The sequence below is a fragment of the Rhopilema esculentum genome, chromosome 1, assembly GCF_057945365.1.
Source record: "Rhopilema esculentum isolate cy_ngs chromosome 1, ASM5794536v1, whole genome shotgun sequence".
Classification (NCBI taxonomy): Eukaryota; Metazoa; Cnidaria; class Scyphozoa; order Rhizostomeae; family Rhizostomatidae; genus Rhopilema; species Rhopilema esculentum.
The window spans coordinates 2,616,982-2,632,108 of NC_142815.1; the positions used below are offsets into that span (position 1 = coordinate 2,616,982).

A 15,127-nucleotide genomic window follows, 5' to 3' on the forward strand; every position below is an offset into this window, starting at 1 on the left:
AAACAGACACAATTTTGGGGTAACAGACATCTTTGAATCAGAAGGGGGGCAGGGGGCCATTGAACTATTTTCTTGCTTGCTCTTCCACTGAAATAAAGTTTTTGAACTGCGAGCCGTTGAATTCAATTTTACAGCATGTAACACGGCCCTTAGTCATGGTAAAAAGTTTTGGCAAAAGGACACTCGATAGGAAAATTCAACCTAAATTGAGGAATCGCACTAATTTTTTAATTAGAACTTGATAATTTGATGCTAAAGCATCTCAACTTTTTTCTTATTTCAACATTGACAAAATTCTAAACTAATTTTTATGACTTCATCATTTAAAAATGTGTTAGAAGGAAGAACCGCAGGACAGGCTGTCCCCCGGATTCTTTGAATCTTGCAATAAATAATAAAACGAATATGATTAAATTAAATTTATCTTGAAAATTTTATCTCATTACAGTTGATTCTCGTCGTCGTAATGCTTTGTTCCTGAATATATTGCTTATCATTTGAGAACTATATAAACAGTGATAAGTAATTCTAAGAAGAGAACAAATATTGATATCAAATTCCAGGAAAAGGAAACAAGGAAGTAGACAACAGTGTAGTATCATTCATTTTTAATATAACTAAACACTCTAACATAAGATAATAACGACATCTCTTTGAAGTAGATGTAAAAAGATTTTGCGTCAAATTCTAAACTTCAGGAGCAAAAGAACTAAAAATAAATCAATAAATTGATATATCAGATAATTTGCGGGAAAAATGAAATTTTGAGAGCAATAAAATTGTAAGTATTTGGAGCTTTTGCGGCGAACAAATCTTGAAATAAATGATAATATTTTGAATAAAATTCGAGAATAAAATTTGAAATGTCAAAAGGAAGCAAATGGGGAATACCTCAATGACTTTTCATGATAATTCGTGAATGAAATTGAAAGGAAGAACTTTAGGCGAAAGCCAGAAAATTCGGCGGTGTTTCGATTAAAGGTGGCAATTGCGAACGGTACATCGCGTAGACTTAAAACTCAAGACTAAAGCAAAAGGAAATTTTGATACAAAAATTATTCATTAGGAAATGCCCGTCATTGGCGAAAATTGGGCGAAATGCTACATAAATTTGCACATTTATTCTTAGGCCACATTAATATCGCAGAATGCTGTGAACGGAAAAATTAACTGGATCACAACTTGTGACAAAATTATAGAAAAATTAATCAATTACAATAACAACCTCGTTTCCAACTTAAAAAGAGGCTTGTTGTCATAGCGACTTGCTACTGTACTAGGAAGTGAAATACAGTAAAAACCCGTTTTTTGAGCCTGTTTTTTATAAGAACCTTGAGGCTGAAGTTTAATCTGTAAAACCCTATAATTAAGAACCCCCAAAAGGCTAAAATGTGGAAAGGTTCTTATATAAATAAAAAAGGGTTTTTTAGAATGGTATTTTTAGACCCTATTCAGACTGTCAAATTAAATCAGCTTAGAGTAAATCAGGTTATGGAATGTTGCATTCTAATTGGACAATCGAACAAAACCGTTAGAATTCTTGCGGTGGAAAACATTGTCAATGTGTGTGAGGCCTGTACGTATATAAAACCTCGTTAAGAACCTTTTAGACTGGAATTTAGAATAGCAACCTGTTAATTAAGAACCTATTCAGGCTGCCAGAAAAAAACCTAGGTTTTTTATACGGGTTTCTACTGCATAGCAGCTATCAAATATAATCCTACTTTCCTAAGCTAAAAACACAAAGAACACTAACTATTTGAATATAGAAATAACACAAGCTATAGCTAAATAATTGACACCCGGTTAAATAACTACGAAGCAATAATCTACAAATACTTTTTATCATATTCCGGGGGTATGAAACGTGAATATCTAGCCTTCTACATGAAATACTTTAGTTATGTAAGTCGAGTGATTCAAGAGTTTCTAATTGCAAAGCTTAGCTTAGAATTCTTAAGGAAAGGTCAGGTAGCAAAAATTCGATGTGATTCAAGGCTGACTTTCTTATTTGCTGGCACAAAAAATAAAGCAAGTGAGGGAAAGGGAGGGTAATGAAAAAATGGGGGCACGATGAATGGGGCATATTTTTGAATTATAGAATAATTCGAATTTTCGAGAGACACGCAAAAGGGGAACTTTTCAGGAAAACAAGAGCGCTTTTCATAAAAAGGGTAGCAATTCATCAAAAACTTGGGGGACCTCCTCAAGGGTGCTTCCAAGGTCCTATGCTGTTGCTAGCTAGAATTATATTCGTTTTTTGTACTGTAAATTGGGTCTCTGACAGTGTATTCTGTTTTTAACAACCCTGCGCCTTCAAATTATGCTTAAAATGCTGAAAATATCACATGCATTGATTTGAAAAATGCTCTGATATAATTTCATGTCATATAGGCATTCGAGGTTCTTCTATAGAAGCCCTGTATAGAATTCTCTTTTTACAAAAGCACGGCAAAAACGCATTGTAAGACAACCAATTTAGGCACGGTTGCCAAAGCTATTTTCTAAAACCAATTTACATCCTTCACTGTTATTCATCCGTTTGGCCTTAGACAAAGTTCAAACAATAATATTTCGAGTAATGTTATGGTATTTCTGGGTATTCTATGGTATACCGTGGTATTTTGGGGGTAATTTGAGGGTTTTTCAATACATCTCAAGGTATTTCGTGGTATTCAAAGGTTTTCCGTTGTTTTACATTTTTAAGAAAAGTTATTTTTAAGAAAAATTGATAATATTTCAATGTTTCAGTAATATAGATAATTATAAGACTGTTTTAGCGTATCTTACGTAGATTCATGGTAGTTGAAGTTACTTTAAAGTAACTCGTAGTATTTTATGGTATTTCGTGGTATCTTGAAGCATACAATAGTTACTACCGTGAGCTCTTATTTCGTTAGTTTTTTAACGTTGGATTTAGGCCATAAATATGCATTTACGCGGTAGTTACTGTAACTGTAAATGTAACTCGCGGGATTTAAAGCGACTTGAAAGTGGCTCATTGTATTTTCATGGTATTTCAAGAATACCATGGCTAATACCGTGCATTTCAATTGCGTTACAATCTAAACACTGAATTTAGGCCATGAAAAATTCATTTACATTCTTCTGCTACGAAGACAATAACAAATTGGGAAAGAACTTTCCAGAACCTTACAGAAGACTCGCTCTGTACAACTACAGAATTCAATTCAATTCCACAAACATCTGCATGAGGAGATCAATGTGACCTATGCTATAACAAAGGTTCTCCAATATACTGACTGTCCCATGGCTCAAACTGTATAATACACATCAATAAAACCATTCTCGATTGTAATCTGCAAGGCAAAATATTCACGTTGGTTGATAATGCATACAGTTAGTATCCTCATATAAGAAGCCCCCTTGTATAAAAAACAGGCCTCATTTTTATCAAAACCTATCTTATGAGAAACAATCTTAGGCCTGAAATTAAAATGTTTCTTATTTTCAAGTATAAACAGTCGTGTTTTGTAATTTCTGTTCATGCTCTAGGATGGTTGTAGCTTGTGTATTCTATTAAATCATTCTGTAGATTATATATTATACACTACTACCAGTAATATTGAATACACGTCCATGGACGGTGCTGTCATATAGCTTGACTTGCTTTGACTTAACCGTACCTATTGATAATAAACTTAGACCCTGACGATGAAGTCAACTGAAGAAGTTGAAAAATAACTTTTCCCCCTCTCCCAATTCAATTTTGAATGCATGATTTTGAAAGAGAAATGATAGAACTACAAATCCAACATTGCTTTGGGGGGAAGGGGGGGGGAGGTAAATTAGAAAATTACAAAAATTGCATTTTGTCTCAACATTTTTGTCCGGGATTGTAGCTTGCGTGCTGGCAATATAATAGAAAATAAGTAGGAATTTTAGTAAAATTGTACTAGGAACGTCGTTGATAAATGAATACTTTTCTTTCGAAAATCAAACGACTACAATTGAGGTTTATTCGCTTTATTCTACGGTGATGACTTCTTCAGGAACGCAAAAAGAAATATGTATACCTACTTTGTGTATGAATGTCTTCTTAGTTTTGTTCGCCACAAGAGACATACGATCCACAGGAATTTCCCTAAAAGAAAAGAGTCATTGGATATTCGTGGCAAACGAAATGTGTCATACTGACTGGGAATAGTTGTGCTGTGGAAACTGCTTCCATGGTAAAGTAATTGAATTGAATAATTTGAAAGCCATATCTTTGAGGTCTTTTTATATCTGCAGGGATAGGCCTAATGAACCCACAAATTTTTGAGGTTTTTTATATTTGCAGGGATGGGACAGGAAAGAAATGGACCTGAAGGACCCTAAGATTTCGAAGAATTGGGTGGACAAGGCATTTGACATACATAAGTACAGCGAATCCAAAAACAACTTAGGCCAAATTGATCAGAGCACGCGCACAAGAAAGGAATCGAAAGCTGCTCAGGTGAAACAACGGAGCGCTGCTCTAGGATTTCACCGATTTGCAGAAAGGCAGAAACTGTGCACGTGTTTTTCTCTGTGCACAATTCGATTGGTCAAACAGGTTACAGCCACTTTTACCTGTTTCAAATGCCTTTAAAGACCAGAGCTCATTCAAAAATGTTCATCAAATTAGTCTGCTACCCAACTGGACACACTTCTCCCCTATACTGAAACTCATTGTTCTTTGCTCTAAGGCATATGTGAGCTAAGGCATAAACTATATCACTGGTTCAATACACCTGGTGGTACGCAAATGTCATGGGACGTTCGTGGAAAATTTAATAGGGGTAGGAAGACAGGGGTATGGGTACGATAGGGGTACGATAGGGGTAAGTTCCTCCTGGCGATAGGGCTTTCTTTTATGATGGGGGGCGGTCTCTTCTATGGTGACAGGGGGCTTTCGTCAATGGTGGCAGGGGATCTTCTTTTTTCGTAAGGGGGGCTTTATTCTATGATGAGGGGCTTTCATCAATGGTGGCAGGGGGTCTTCTTTTTTCGTAAGGGGGGCTTTCTTCTATGATGAAGGGGCTTTCTTCCTGTGCAACTGAGTTTTACACTCTTGCTTTAAGGCAATCTACAGATACTTACTGGCCTAAGCATTCTGTCAGTCAACGATTGACCAATCAGTGAGCATGACACCACTCAAATGCTTTTTGATTGGCTGATATTGATGGACAGATGACTTAAGCCACACAGGTATGTCTAATCGAAAAAGCATGCATATAAAGGAATATTTTCATACATAGGGTGTTCTGACACCATATTGACTCCAAAACGTGACTTGACACGAGCGTTTCTTCCCAGTCCTCTCATCGAATGAATGACATGCTTTGAAGGGAGGCGAGTAAAGGTGGAGGCTGACGGCTTGATTGGTGTGGCTTGGGTTTTCTACTCGATGTAGGCCGAGAGAATCTGCGAATAAATTGACAAAGATTGTGAATTACTGGGTTTAAGAAGAAGGGCATCGCTTGTATTGGAAATTGAGGGAAGTTGGTGTTGGTGTTGATAATGCCTGATGGCTGATGATGATCATCGATGATTTCGGTGATTAATTAAGATTATTATGATGGTTAAATGATTGATTACGTTGGATTGATGATCATGATTGATGGATGATTATGTTTGGTTGATGATTATGTTTGGTTGATGATTATGATTGACTGATCATTAAAATTGATTGATTGGTGATGATGGATGGATGATCATGACTGATGGATGGATGATCATGATTGACTGATGATCATGGTTGATTGATTGATTGATGAATATGATTGACTGATAACTGTTTGATTGACTGATTGATTGACTCTAATAACTGACTGGCTGTAATAGTATGACTGACTGATAATTGATTGATGATTACTGTTGATTAATTGATCATCGTGAATGATTGTTCAATGATATACGATTGACTGATGTTGATTGATTATGATAAATGAGAATATGACTGTTGAGAAAGTTGATGTTTGATTGATGAAAGTGATTCGTTATTCGTTATTAACAAATTCCTAGGCTTCCTTACCATTTATGTATGCAACTTGATTTCGCCTGTAAATATTTTTCCTGAGTGGATCCATCTTCTCGTTTTCAATTCCATCTTGCGGCCAACCGTAAAGTGTCTCTTGCAGCTCACCATCAAGGACCTTCATGAAGCAGTGAGCGTCGGAATGGTCGTGGATTCCACTGGCAAAATAAATTTTCACATTGAATTTTCCACAATTTTATATTATAAATTATTTTAAAGACCACTAAATAATTCACTCATTTTTTATAAGAAATAAAGGTCGATGTTGAGTACTCCAGTTTTTTATTGTTCTGGAAATTTCAAATCTCAATGTTTCTTAAGAGTTTCTTAATTATGATGTCATGAATGATGTTATGAAATGTTTGTGACCTTTTTATCACATTAAGAGATTCGCTTCCGTTCCGATGCTGTATTTGGATGTGGGAAGTATATTTTTATCCCTTGTGTCTTAAGTTCTGGGCCGACAGGGCAATCGTGTTCTTTGATTTTACAAAATTTCCTTGTTCTCAGTTTTATCACGATTTAATAGTTTCTCAATTTTTTTGCTTCGAGTACTGAAGTCTCTTAATTTTTTCTGACTGTCCAGAACTCATTTCTTACAGCCAGTTTCTTATAAAAAAAATGAGTGTAGTTGTACACAACATTGTTGGTAGCACGGTAAATAAGCTTATAAAATCTGCACTGTTTTGCTACAAAGGGAGGAATTTCTCAAAAATAATTTGTTGTTGAAATTTTCATCTTGTCCAAGTTCATACACTGTTCTTAATTTTTCGGAAAATCGAGTCAGTGTTCTTAAAAATAGTGCTTTTTTAAACCAATAAATATTTTATCTAAACAGATATACACTACACAATATAGAATTCTGTACGGAAATGAAGACAAAAACACACGCCTGCAAAGAATGCCAGAAATTCAGAGACAGGCTCACAAGAGGCATTGTGCCACAGAGACATACCTTCCCTGGCCTTCACCCCAACACAGCACAATCAGGTTGAATTTTCCATTTCCTTCATCAACCAAATTTCTGGTATATCTGGAAGAAAGCAATAAATTTTTGAGATCTTTGATGTCTAAAGGGAATTCCAAAGAGAAGGACAGGTGTTCTTAGCATCAAGTAGCGGCGCCACGGGGGGACAGGCTGGGAGGGAGGCGTCCCCTCCCTAATTTCATCTAAATTCGATGAGAAAATATCGGGAAGGGGTAATATTTTGTAGCGTACTTTTAGCAGTGAAATCCTATGATTTTTAAACTGTCTCTGCGTAACTAAATGTTAGTAGTGGGCGCCCTCCGTGTTGGTAAAAGGGCGTTTTCTGGTAGTAAGCAGGGTGTGGTCTAAAATATTAATAGAAAAAAGTAGAAAAAAGCTATTTTCGAGCGAGCCCTGTCCACATCCCCCTGAGACCCCACCCCAGATCTACACATCTGCCCCCTCCGAATTTTAAAATTCATCAAACAGCCTTTTATCTTATAGGCTCAAACAAGTATAAAACCGGTAAATCCCCATAATTTTTTCAGTCAACACATTCTATTTATCGATTTATATTTACTGGTTTTTTCACTTCGCCAGACATTCGCGCCAACCTGCTGAATCCAGTTAACAATAGGGGGATGTCCCTCTTGCGGTAGGTTGCCTAACATTTCTGAAAACCGGTTTGAAAAAACTTGTAAATATTTGCAAGCGATGGATTTTGTTTGAGATTGTAGCATTTGGCGGGTTGTTGAATTCAAATGCGAGATTTCATTCCATGTTTTTCAAAGAAAATTACTGCTGAACGCTAAAAACCGCGCTAAAAACATTAACAATTTGGCAATCGGCCTAAGTGGATTGCATGCGGTCTTTCAAGACCCCGTATGCAAGCTCAAACTCGAAACGATCGGATCCAAACTTGAAAAAAATACTTTATTAAGAGAATTAGATTAATTCACGCGGCAGCAGATACTAAAAACACAACAAAATTCCACAATTGAAGGGCTGCCAGATGAAAAACAGGAATTTCGAGGATCTAGTCCGGGCATGAAAACAGATGGTTTCATGAACAATTGGCCTATCCGGAATATGTCGTAGAATCAGCGGGGAAAATACTGGGGAAAGACAAAAGAGAGTGGATTTAAAATGTTGGAGTGAATAATGAGTTGCGAGGCGTGGGCGAGGAAAAGGAGAAGAATAGATCTGGCTTTTGGGAGAATAAATGTTATCAAATGTCTGAAATAACATCGATTGTATGTTGTAGAATTTCAAATCATGAAAACTGAAATAGAATGTTTTACAATTCAAATTTTTAATTAAATGCTCATTGACTCCCTTCCCCCGATTATTTTGACGACCCCTTTACTTAAGAAGGGGTCCTCGAAATTCGAGAACCATTCGTTTGTCATTTCCTTTCCAAGAAGCAAATGTTCAAACACAACACGGAATCGGAAAACAATAGGAAACGATGACATGCTGACAAGGAACAATCGTAAAGGGAATGTGGAGGGTGTGTTCAAAATGGCCGACGGGTGGCCTTTTATTTCGCAAATCCTTACATGCATACGCGAGATCTTTGGTATGAAAACAAAAACAAATAGGTCACGCATTTTTATCTTAAAGTAAACAAAGTTGACACGCGATATCAAATTACACATACATCAACAAAAACCTCCTGTATATCTCTTTTAAAATTATTCGTGAGGCTAATCGGTGACACCAGAAATAGGGGGAAATGAACGTTACCTGGGGTGCAGAGTGAGTTAAATTTGGGGGTTTAAAGATACAATCATCTTCAAAATTCCAAAAAAGTAGCAAAACTTGCTGACAGATATGATGCATTAGGAGGGGGGGGGGCTATAGCCAGAGGTGGCGCCAGATATCTTCCGACAGAGGGGCTGGAGCTTCCAACAGGAGGCTAAAATGACTGAAATAAGCAGTTTTCGTACTTTTTTTGTCAAATTTGCTCCGACAATAACCTAAAATTTCCTCCGATGGGGGGCTAGATGCTTCCGACGGAGGGGCTGTAGCCCCCCCTAGCCCTCCCCTGGCGCCACCACTGGCTATAGCCTCGCAACCACTGCTCTTTTTATCTTTGTCCTAGTTAAACTTTAAATCTTTGCTATTTAAATTGATTTAGGCAAATGTCAATTGGTCATCCAATATTAGGTTTAGATAGAAATTAATGCTTGGCAGGGAGCTCTTATTTCATAGTGAAATTTCATATGAGCAAGCAAAGATCTGGGTTTTTTCTTAAGCCAGCCAGTAGTATTAATTTTCAGTCTAGTAGTCTTGAGTTAGGTTACATGCGGAGACATGTTGCTCATTGATCTATTTTTAAAATTTCCTCACAATTTATCAAATGCCTCACCAAAAAAACAACAATAAGGACAAAACAGAGATTAGTAAAATGCTTATGATTTCAAGTTTTGATAAAAGCTCTTTTGTAACACAAAACACCACTGCTGACCAATTTTAAGGTTGATAACACATTATAGAAAGGACCTTTGCTATCAATATCAAGGTCATAATCAAAGTCAACAGCTCTGTCTCACTTTGTTGAAAAACTAGACATCTTAGCTCAGGCATTTATTCTCGCACCAAAGTTTTACAACAAGACCTGGGCAGAGTGTGACAAAAAACAGAGCTTAAGGGCAATCATTCATGACGTTGATTGGTTATAAGAACAAAGCAATTTTTATTTTTTCCAGTCCTCCTTGGCATTGTAAAATTTATCGCATTGTAAAAAATATGGCGGAGCACTGGAATCGTGTTTAGGCTATTTTTCCAGCTATTGTTCTCATTAACCAATCCACAACAAGACAGATTGCCTTTAATTTCAAAGTTTTGCATGTTTAGGACAAAATTTTATGTGACTGGAACCAGCAGTGTGACTTTAAGAGGAGTGACTATAAGGGGAGTTCAATGTATCCCAGTTTTTCCATTTCTTACAGACACAGCGGAACAGGGGGTGGGTATGTAGGGGCTTTAGCCAAAATAGTAAGAATTGAACAACGTGTCCTTTTTTATTTGGTTTTAGCCCTGCACTTTTTTAAATGCCTCACTTTTTGCTCCGCAGTGCCTGGCTTGATTTCTGTAAAGGGTTATGACAACAAAATTCTACCACACTTCAGGATAGGATAAAAGGAAAGACATCTTTTAACAACTACTTTGTGGGAAAAGATTTTAGGACCTTCTCTTGACCTTTTGCTCAGCAAATATAGCCACAATACAACAATAAATTAAGCTGAAATCTTCTTATTTTTAAAGCAGTTTCATTCATTTGTCCAAAGCATTCTTCTCATTTTCAAAGAAATCCTCTTAATTTCTGATTTAAAACAAAGGATAACCTTAAAAATAAGCTTATTTTTCATAATATGCAACATTTTTTAAGACAACAATTAACATCATTGAATTGGTTTAGAAATTTCATATTGGCTTAGATTCAAGGTCGAGATTTCAAAACCAATTTTTGGCTTCTGCCCTTCCGCTTGAGGACCTTCTGCTTAAACATAAGGTCAGCTGAAAGTCTGGGGAAACAATCATATCAGAAGGTGATAATAAATTGCTAGACAACAAAGGAATTTTTCTGGCAACCAGTTCAAAGAGATAAGTGTCTTAGATTCTGAAAGTAGATTTAAGTGTCATTAATTCAAACCAATAGGAAGATTGTCCATGTAAAAGGAAGATGTCACAGCAGGACCATCACAAGCCATTGTGTCCAAGAGGGGGGTGTGCAGGCCCATATGTGCAGGCCCATATGTGCAGGCCCATATGTGCAGGCAGTGGTGGCATGGGGTGGCATTGCCACCCTGGATCAAGAGCATACTAGCTGTTTGCCACCCCGATAATTTTGTCTCTAAATTTTTAATGGTGTTTTTCATTGTTATCATCGGATTGCCATGACAATTTGAGTCAAGCTAATACTGACGGAAGGAAAATTGTTTATTGGGGTCCCCTCTTATTATCCATTTAGGACATTTAGGATGGTGCCTGGCAATAAAAAAAAATTCGCTGCTAAGCAAAAACTTGAAAAGAACTATTGCTGAAACGTCTGCCTGCAACAGGTTTGAGTAGTTTGCCAACCCTACCCCATAGGCCTGACTACGGGCTTGGGGGTGTGTTCAGGGTCCATTTGCGACAAAGTTGGTGAACCATCCTTTAGCACCCCTTAGCTGTCAAGGCGTGCTGACAGATTAGGTAGTTTATTGTGATGGAAAATCTTTCACCTGTCAGGGCAGGTTGAGTTACTGGTTTTCTAGCCTCCCATTTTCTCACTTTGTAGTGGCCAACTTAATTCTTATTTATTTACTTAAGCAAAATGCTAAAGCCATGCTCAATATTGGCATTAAAGTTAAAGTATTTGCTGACACAGCCCATGCATGGCTAAAAGCTTCTCCTTTCTGCAAAAGCATTTTTCCAAAGGGGTGACACATTTCCAGGCCTCAAAAGAGCAACTGTCTGTGTGGAGAGAGGTGTATATATCAAAATGAATATGTGCTTTAAATAGATTGGCCCACCAAGAAGCGAGGGGGCAAATTGCCACAGGTCCCTGACAGAGAGGGACGATCAAGAAATTATACCAATAAAACAACAACAAAACTTATCATTGTTGTTATGAATAAAGGATATAACGAAAAACGTGCGATCAACTGTTAGAACCATTCAAGCATGTTCATTTTAATAATTAAGAAAAACCATGGATCTCACAAATGTTGATACAGGATCAATAAAATTGGCGATAATAAGGACAGTTTTGTCAATGTATTGCTTGCAACATGAAGATCGTTACAAAACAACGAAACATCGTCACGGTTTGTGGGATATTTCTTGTAAATAATCTTGAATGAAATCATAACACACAAGTCTCCTTTGAAGGTCTTTTTTGTTTTTCTTCTTTGGGGGATCTATCCTTCTGACCAAACATTGTTCATGGCACAAAAGAGCCCTCTTGCCGACATAATGCACTGCCCGCCTATATTAAGTTTGGTGTCACGAAATTTTAAGACAGAGGCTTTTTTATTGAGTAGAAACGTGGAAAAAATTACAATTAGGCCTTGCGATGTTGTTTTATCAAAGATTAGGCCTAACGACGTCGTTTTACGTAATATGGACATAATTAAGGTTGCTCTGTTTTCTTTAAAATCATTTCAAAACCATGCTTTCACGCACGAAAATTGCAGCTTAAACTATAATATTTCTTTGTTAATGACCAATGGATGAATGCATAAATAAGAAGCAGGGAACGCGATAAACAGTTATAAAATTACCTGTACGGGTCGAAAGATGCAAATTTTCGCCACTCATTTCGTTGAGAAGAGTACGACTCCATAACACTGTGAACTTCATCTGCGTTAACCTGATCATCTGCGAAAATGACGTGTAATTTTTCAATCAATTCTTGCAATGTCATACTGCTTTGATCATTTTCTGTGATACTTCGCTCCATTTTTGTTAAATTGGCGATTTTTCAAGTGTTACCAATCCAGCTAACGACCACCGGACGCTTCAAGTCCAATCTGTAGTAGATCTTCATACGATTCTGAATAATATATGAATCAACCCACGTGACCAATTTCCTGTAAAATAATTGGTTGATTACAAAGGGAATCACCATTTCTAATGAGCAATGGCGTCAGAAAATGAGGTCAATTTTTCATACATAGGTTTCAGCGATATAAGGGCTTGGGGGTTGCTTTCTTGGGGTGCTTTGATGCATAAGTTGATATTTTTTGCTAAATTAAAAGTTTTAGTTCGTGTAGAGTTTGAGAGGAAGCTGAAATAATGCCCACAACAGGGCCCACACCACCGGGGGACGGAGGGGCCATGTCCCCTCCACTGTTTTGGTAAACCAAAATATTTCCAAACAGACCATGTTTTGAAGCACAAAATTCAATTCGATTTATAGAACTTGGCATGGGCCCTGCACAAAAGGGAAGAATTTTGAAACAAAGTTACCACCCCTCTCGCACACGATAGCTAAGAACGGTCCTGAATACACCCCCTCCCCCTCCCCCTCCCCCTAAACGTGTACCACTCGCTAGATCCATTAATATTTTTATCTAAAACCTTCTGTATTGTTTCAAAAATTTGTGATTACTTTCGTAGGCATCATTTTAGCTTCCTGTCAAACTTTACACGAACTGGAACCTTATATTCAGCAAAAAGTATGAACTTATACATACAATATAATTAACAGAATTTCACAAGATTTCTTCGCATGATTCAAGTTTTGATTCAGTATCTAAAATTCAACGCAGGTAAAATTTTCATACTGATGGCGTTTGCGATGTGCATTTTATGACGACATGAAATTTGAAAACATATAAGGATTTCAAAATCATTCGGGGTGTATCTTTACATTCAACCCCCAATCACTTTCACGTTAAAACCTGTAAATCTTCCGGCATTCTTTTATCATATAATCAACATTTTTGTTCTAAACCACGAAACTAAGGTCAAAAGGTTTGAATTCTGTGGTTTGATCAGGGACAGGAAGAACTGGAAAAACGAGACTGTAGAATTGAAGTTGTGTGTGAAAAAATGATGAAAAGGTTTCTGGAACAAGAAAAAGTACAATTGAACCGAACAAGGGAAATTCGCCGAAATGATACTTCGGGTACCAAATTGTATATTATTTAGTCTCAGAAATATAGTTAGAAACTAGTCACATAGGGCCCACGCCGCGAATTTGAAGTTAGGGGGACCAAGGCTAGAAAAGTAGGGGGCCAAGGTTTCTTTTCCCTTTCATTGCAGCGGTAAAACTACTTGCTTCGCAAAAAGTGGAGGGCCATTGCCCCCCCCCCCCCCCCGGTGGCGTGGGCCCTGTTACAGAAAAAAATTTGAGCTACTTACTTTATCCCCGGGTTCATAACCCTCTGGTACCCAGGGTACAAAATTATAATCAAGAGAGGAAAAACCAATTTGAATCCATGGAGAAACCTCAGTTTTGTATTATAAATGAGTAGCTCTTGTAGTTTAGGCTCTAGATTATCGACTTTGTAACTTCAGGCTGGCAAAAAATGGAATCTTTCTTATGAGAAGAAAAATCGGCAATCAGAATTCACTGTTGTTCAAAAAAACAGTGGATGAATTGTCACCAAAATTTGATAACCAAAATCCAGGGAGGGATTTAGCAAGGGTGTAGGGGGTGCAAAATCCCCAATATTGCTGTTTCCCTCGGTAAATTTTACTTCTATCGGTTGAAATCATTTTTGGTAGTCAATAGTAGCAAAGGAACGGCAAGAATTTAGTTGATTCCATAATTCTTATCTTCTTTCAGGTTATCTTCTTCCACATAAGATAGCAAATGTGATACTGAAATAAAGAAGAGAATTGCCATGAGATTGGCCTATCTCGATCCACAACTGGGTATATATTTTTCCTAGCGTAGAGTTTCGGTCTATGTTCTAACGTTTTAAACTCTGAAAAGTGTCAGATGAAAAGCTTTAGTTTACTCAATGTTTGATTTTTTCAAAGCCATTTTCAAGAATTGCCATGGCAAAACAAAACTTTCAAAAATTAGGAAATATTTTTAAAGATAGAAAAATGAGCATAAAAACAAACTACTTAAATTCTACGTACATTCTGTCCTACTTTATGGTAGCGGGTGCTCGACCATATCACCAAAATTGGAGAACAGATTGAAGGTTGTAGAAATATGGTCCTATAGACGAATGATAAGGATGTCATAGACAGATCACATATCAAACGAAGAAGTTCTCAGAAAAGTGACATCTGAAAGAAACCTAATGAAAGACATCCGTCAAAGACAACTCAGATTCCTGGTTCATGTCATGCGCGAAGAAAAAATCGAAAATTTAGTACTCACGGCAAGATTGAAGGTGAACGGAGCAAAGGACGACCAAAGTTCACATACATCACTAGCCTTAGTAAATGCATTAGACTAGGCGCAGTGGAGTTCAGTGGCGTACCCAAGGGGGGTCCGGACCTCCCCACTTTTCTAAAAGATGGTCCTCAAGATTTGTCCAAGAATGATGTAAAACTCATTGGGGGTAGTATACTGTATGCTTGTGTCAATAACAATTGTAAAATGCTTTGCTATTTACCGTAGCTAACATGAATCAAATAATGGGGGAACATTTTGCAAAAAAGGGCGTTTCCTCGCATTTGCGAGT

At 37.2% G+C, this 15,127-nt stretch overlaps 1 protein-coding gene across 1 annotated transcript; it reads right to left on the reverse strand.

The window, feature by feature from the left end:
* Nucleotides 1–5,233: 5,233 nt before the first annotated feature.
* Nucleotides 5,234–12,438, reverse strand: LOC135690319 (cysteine dioxygenase type 1). Its single transcript, XM_089116213.1, has 4 exons — nt 12,260–12,438; nt 6,978–7,055; nt 6,020–6,180; nt 5,234–5,409 (listed from the first exon to the last, which is right to left on the reverse strand). Exons 1-4 carry the CDS (start codon nt 12,436–12,438, stop codon nt 5,234–5,236), a joined length of 594 nt encoding a protein of 197 aa, XP_088972339.1.
* Between the last annotated feature and the right edge of the window lie 2,689 nt (nt 12,439–15,127).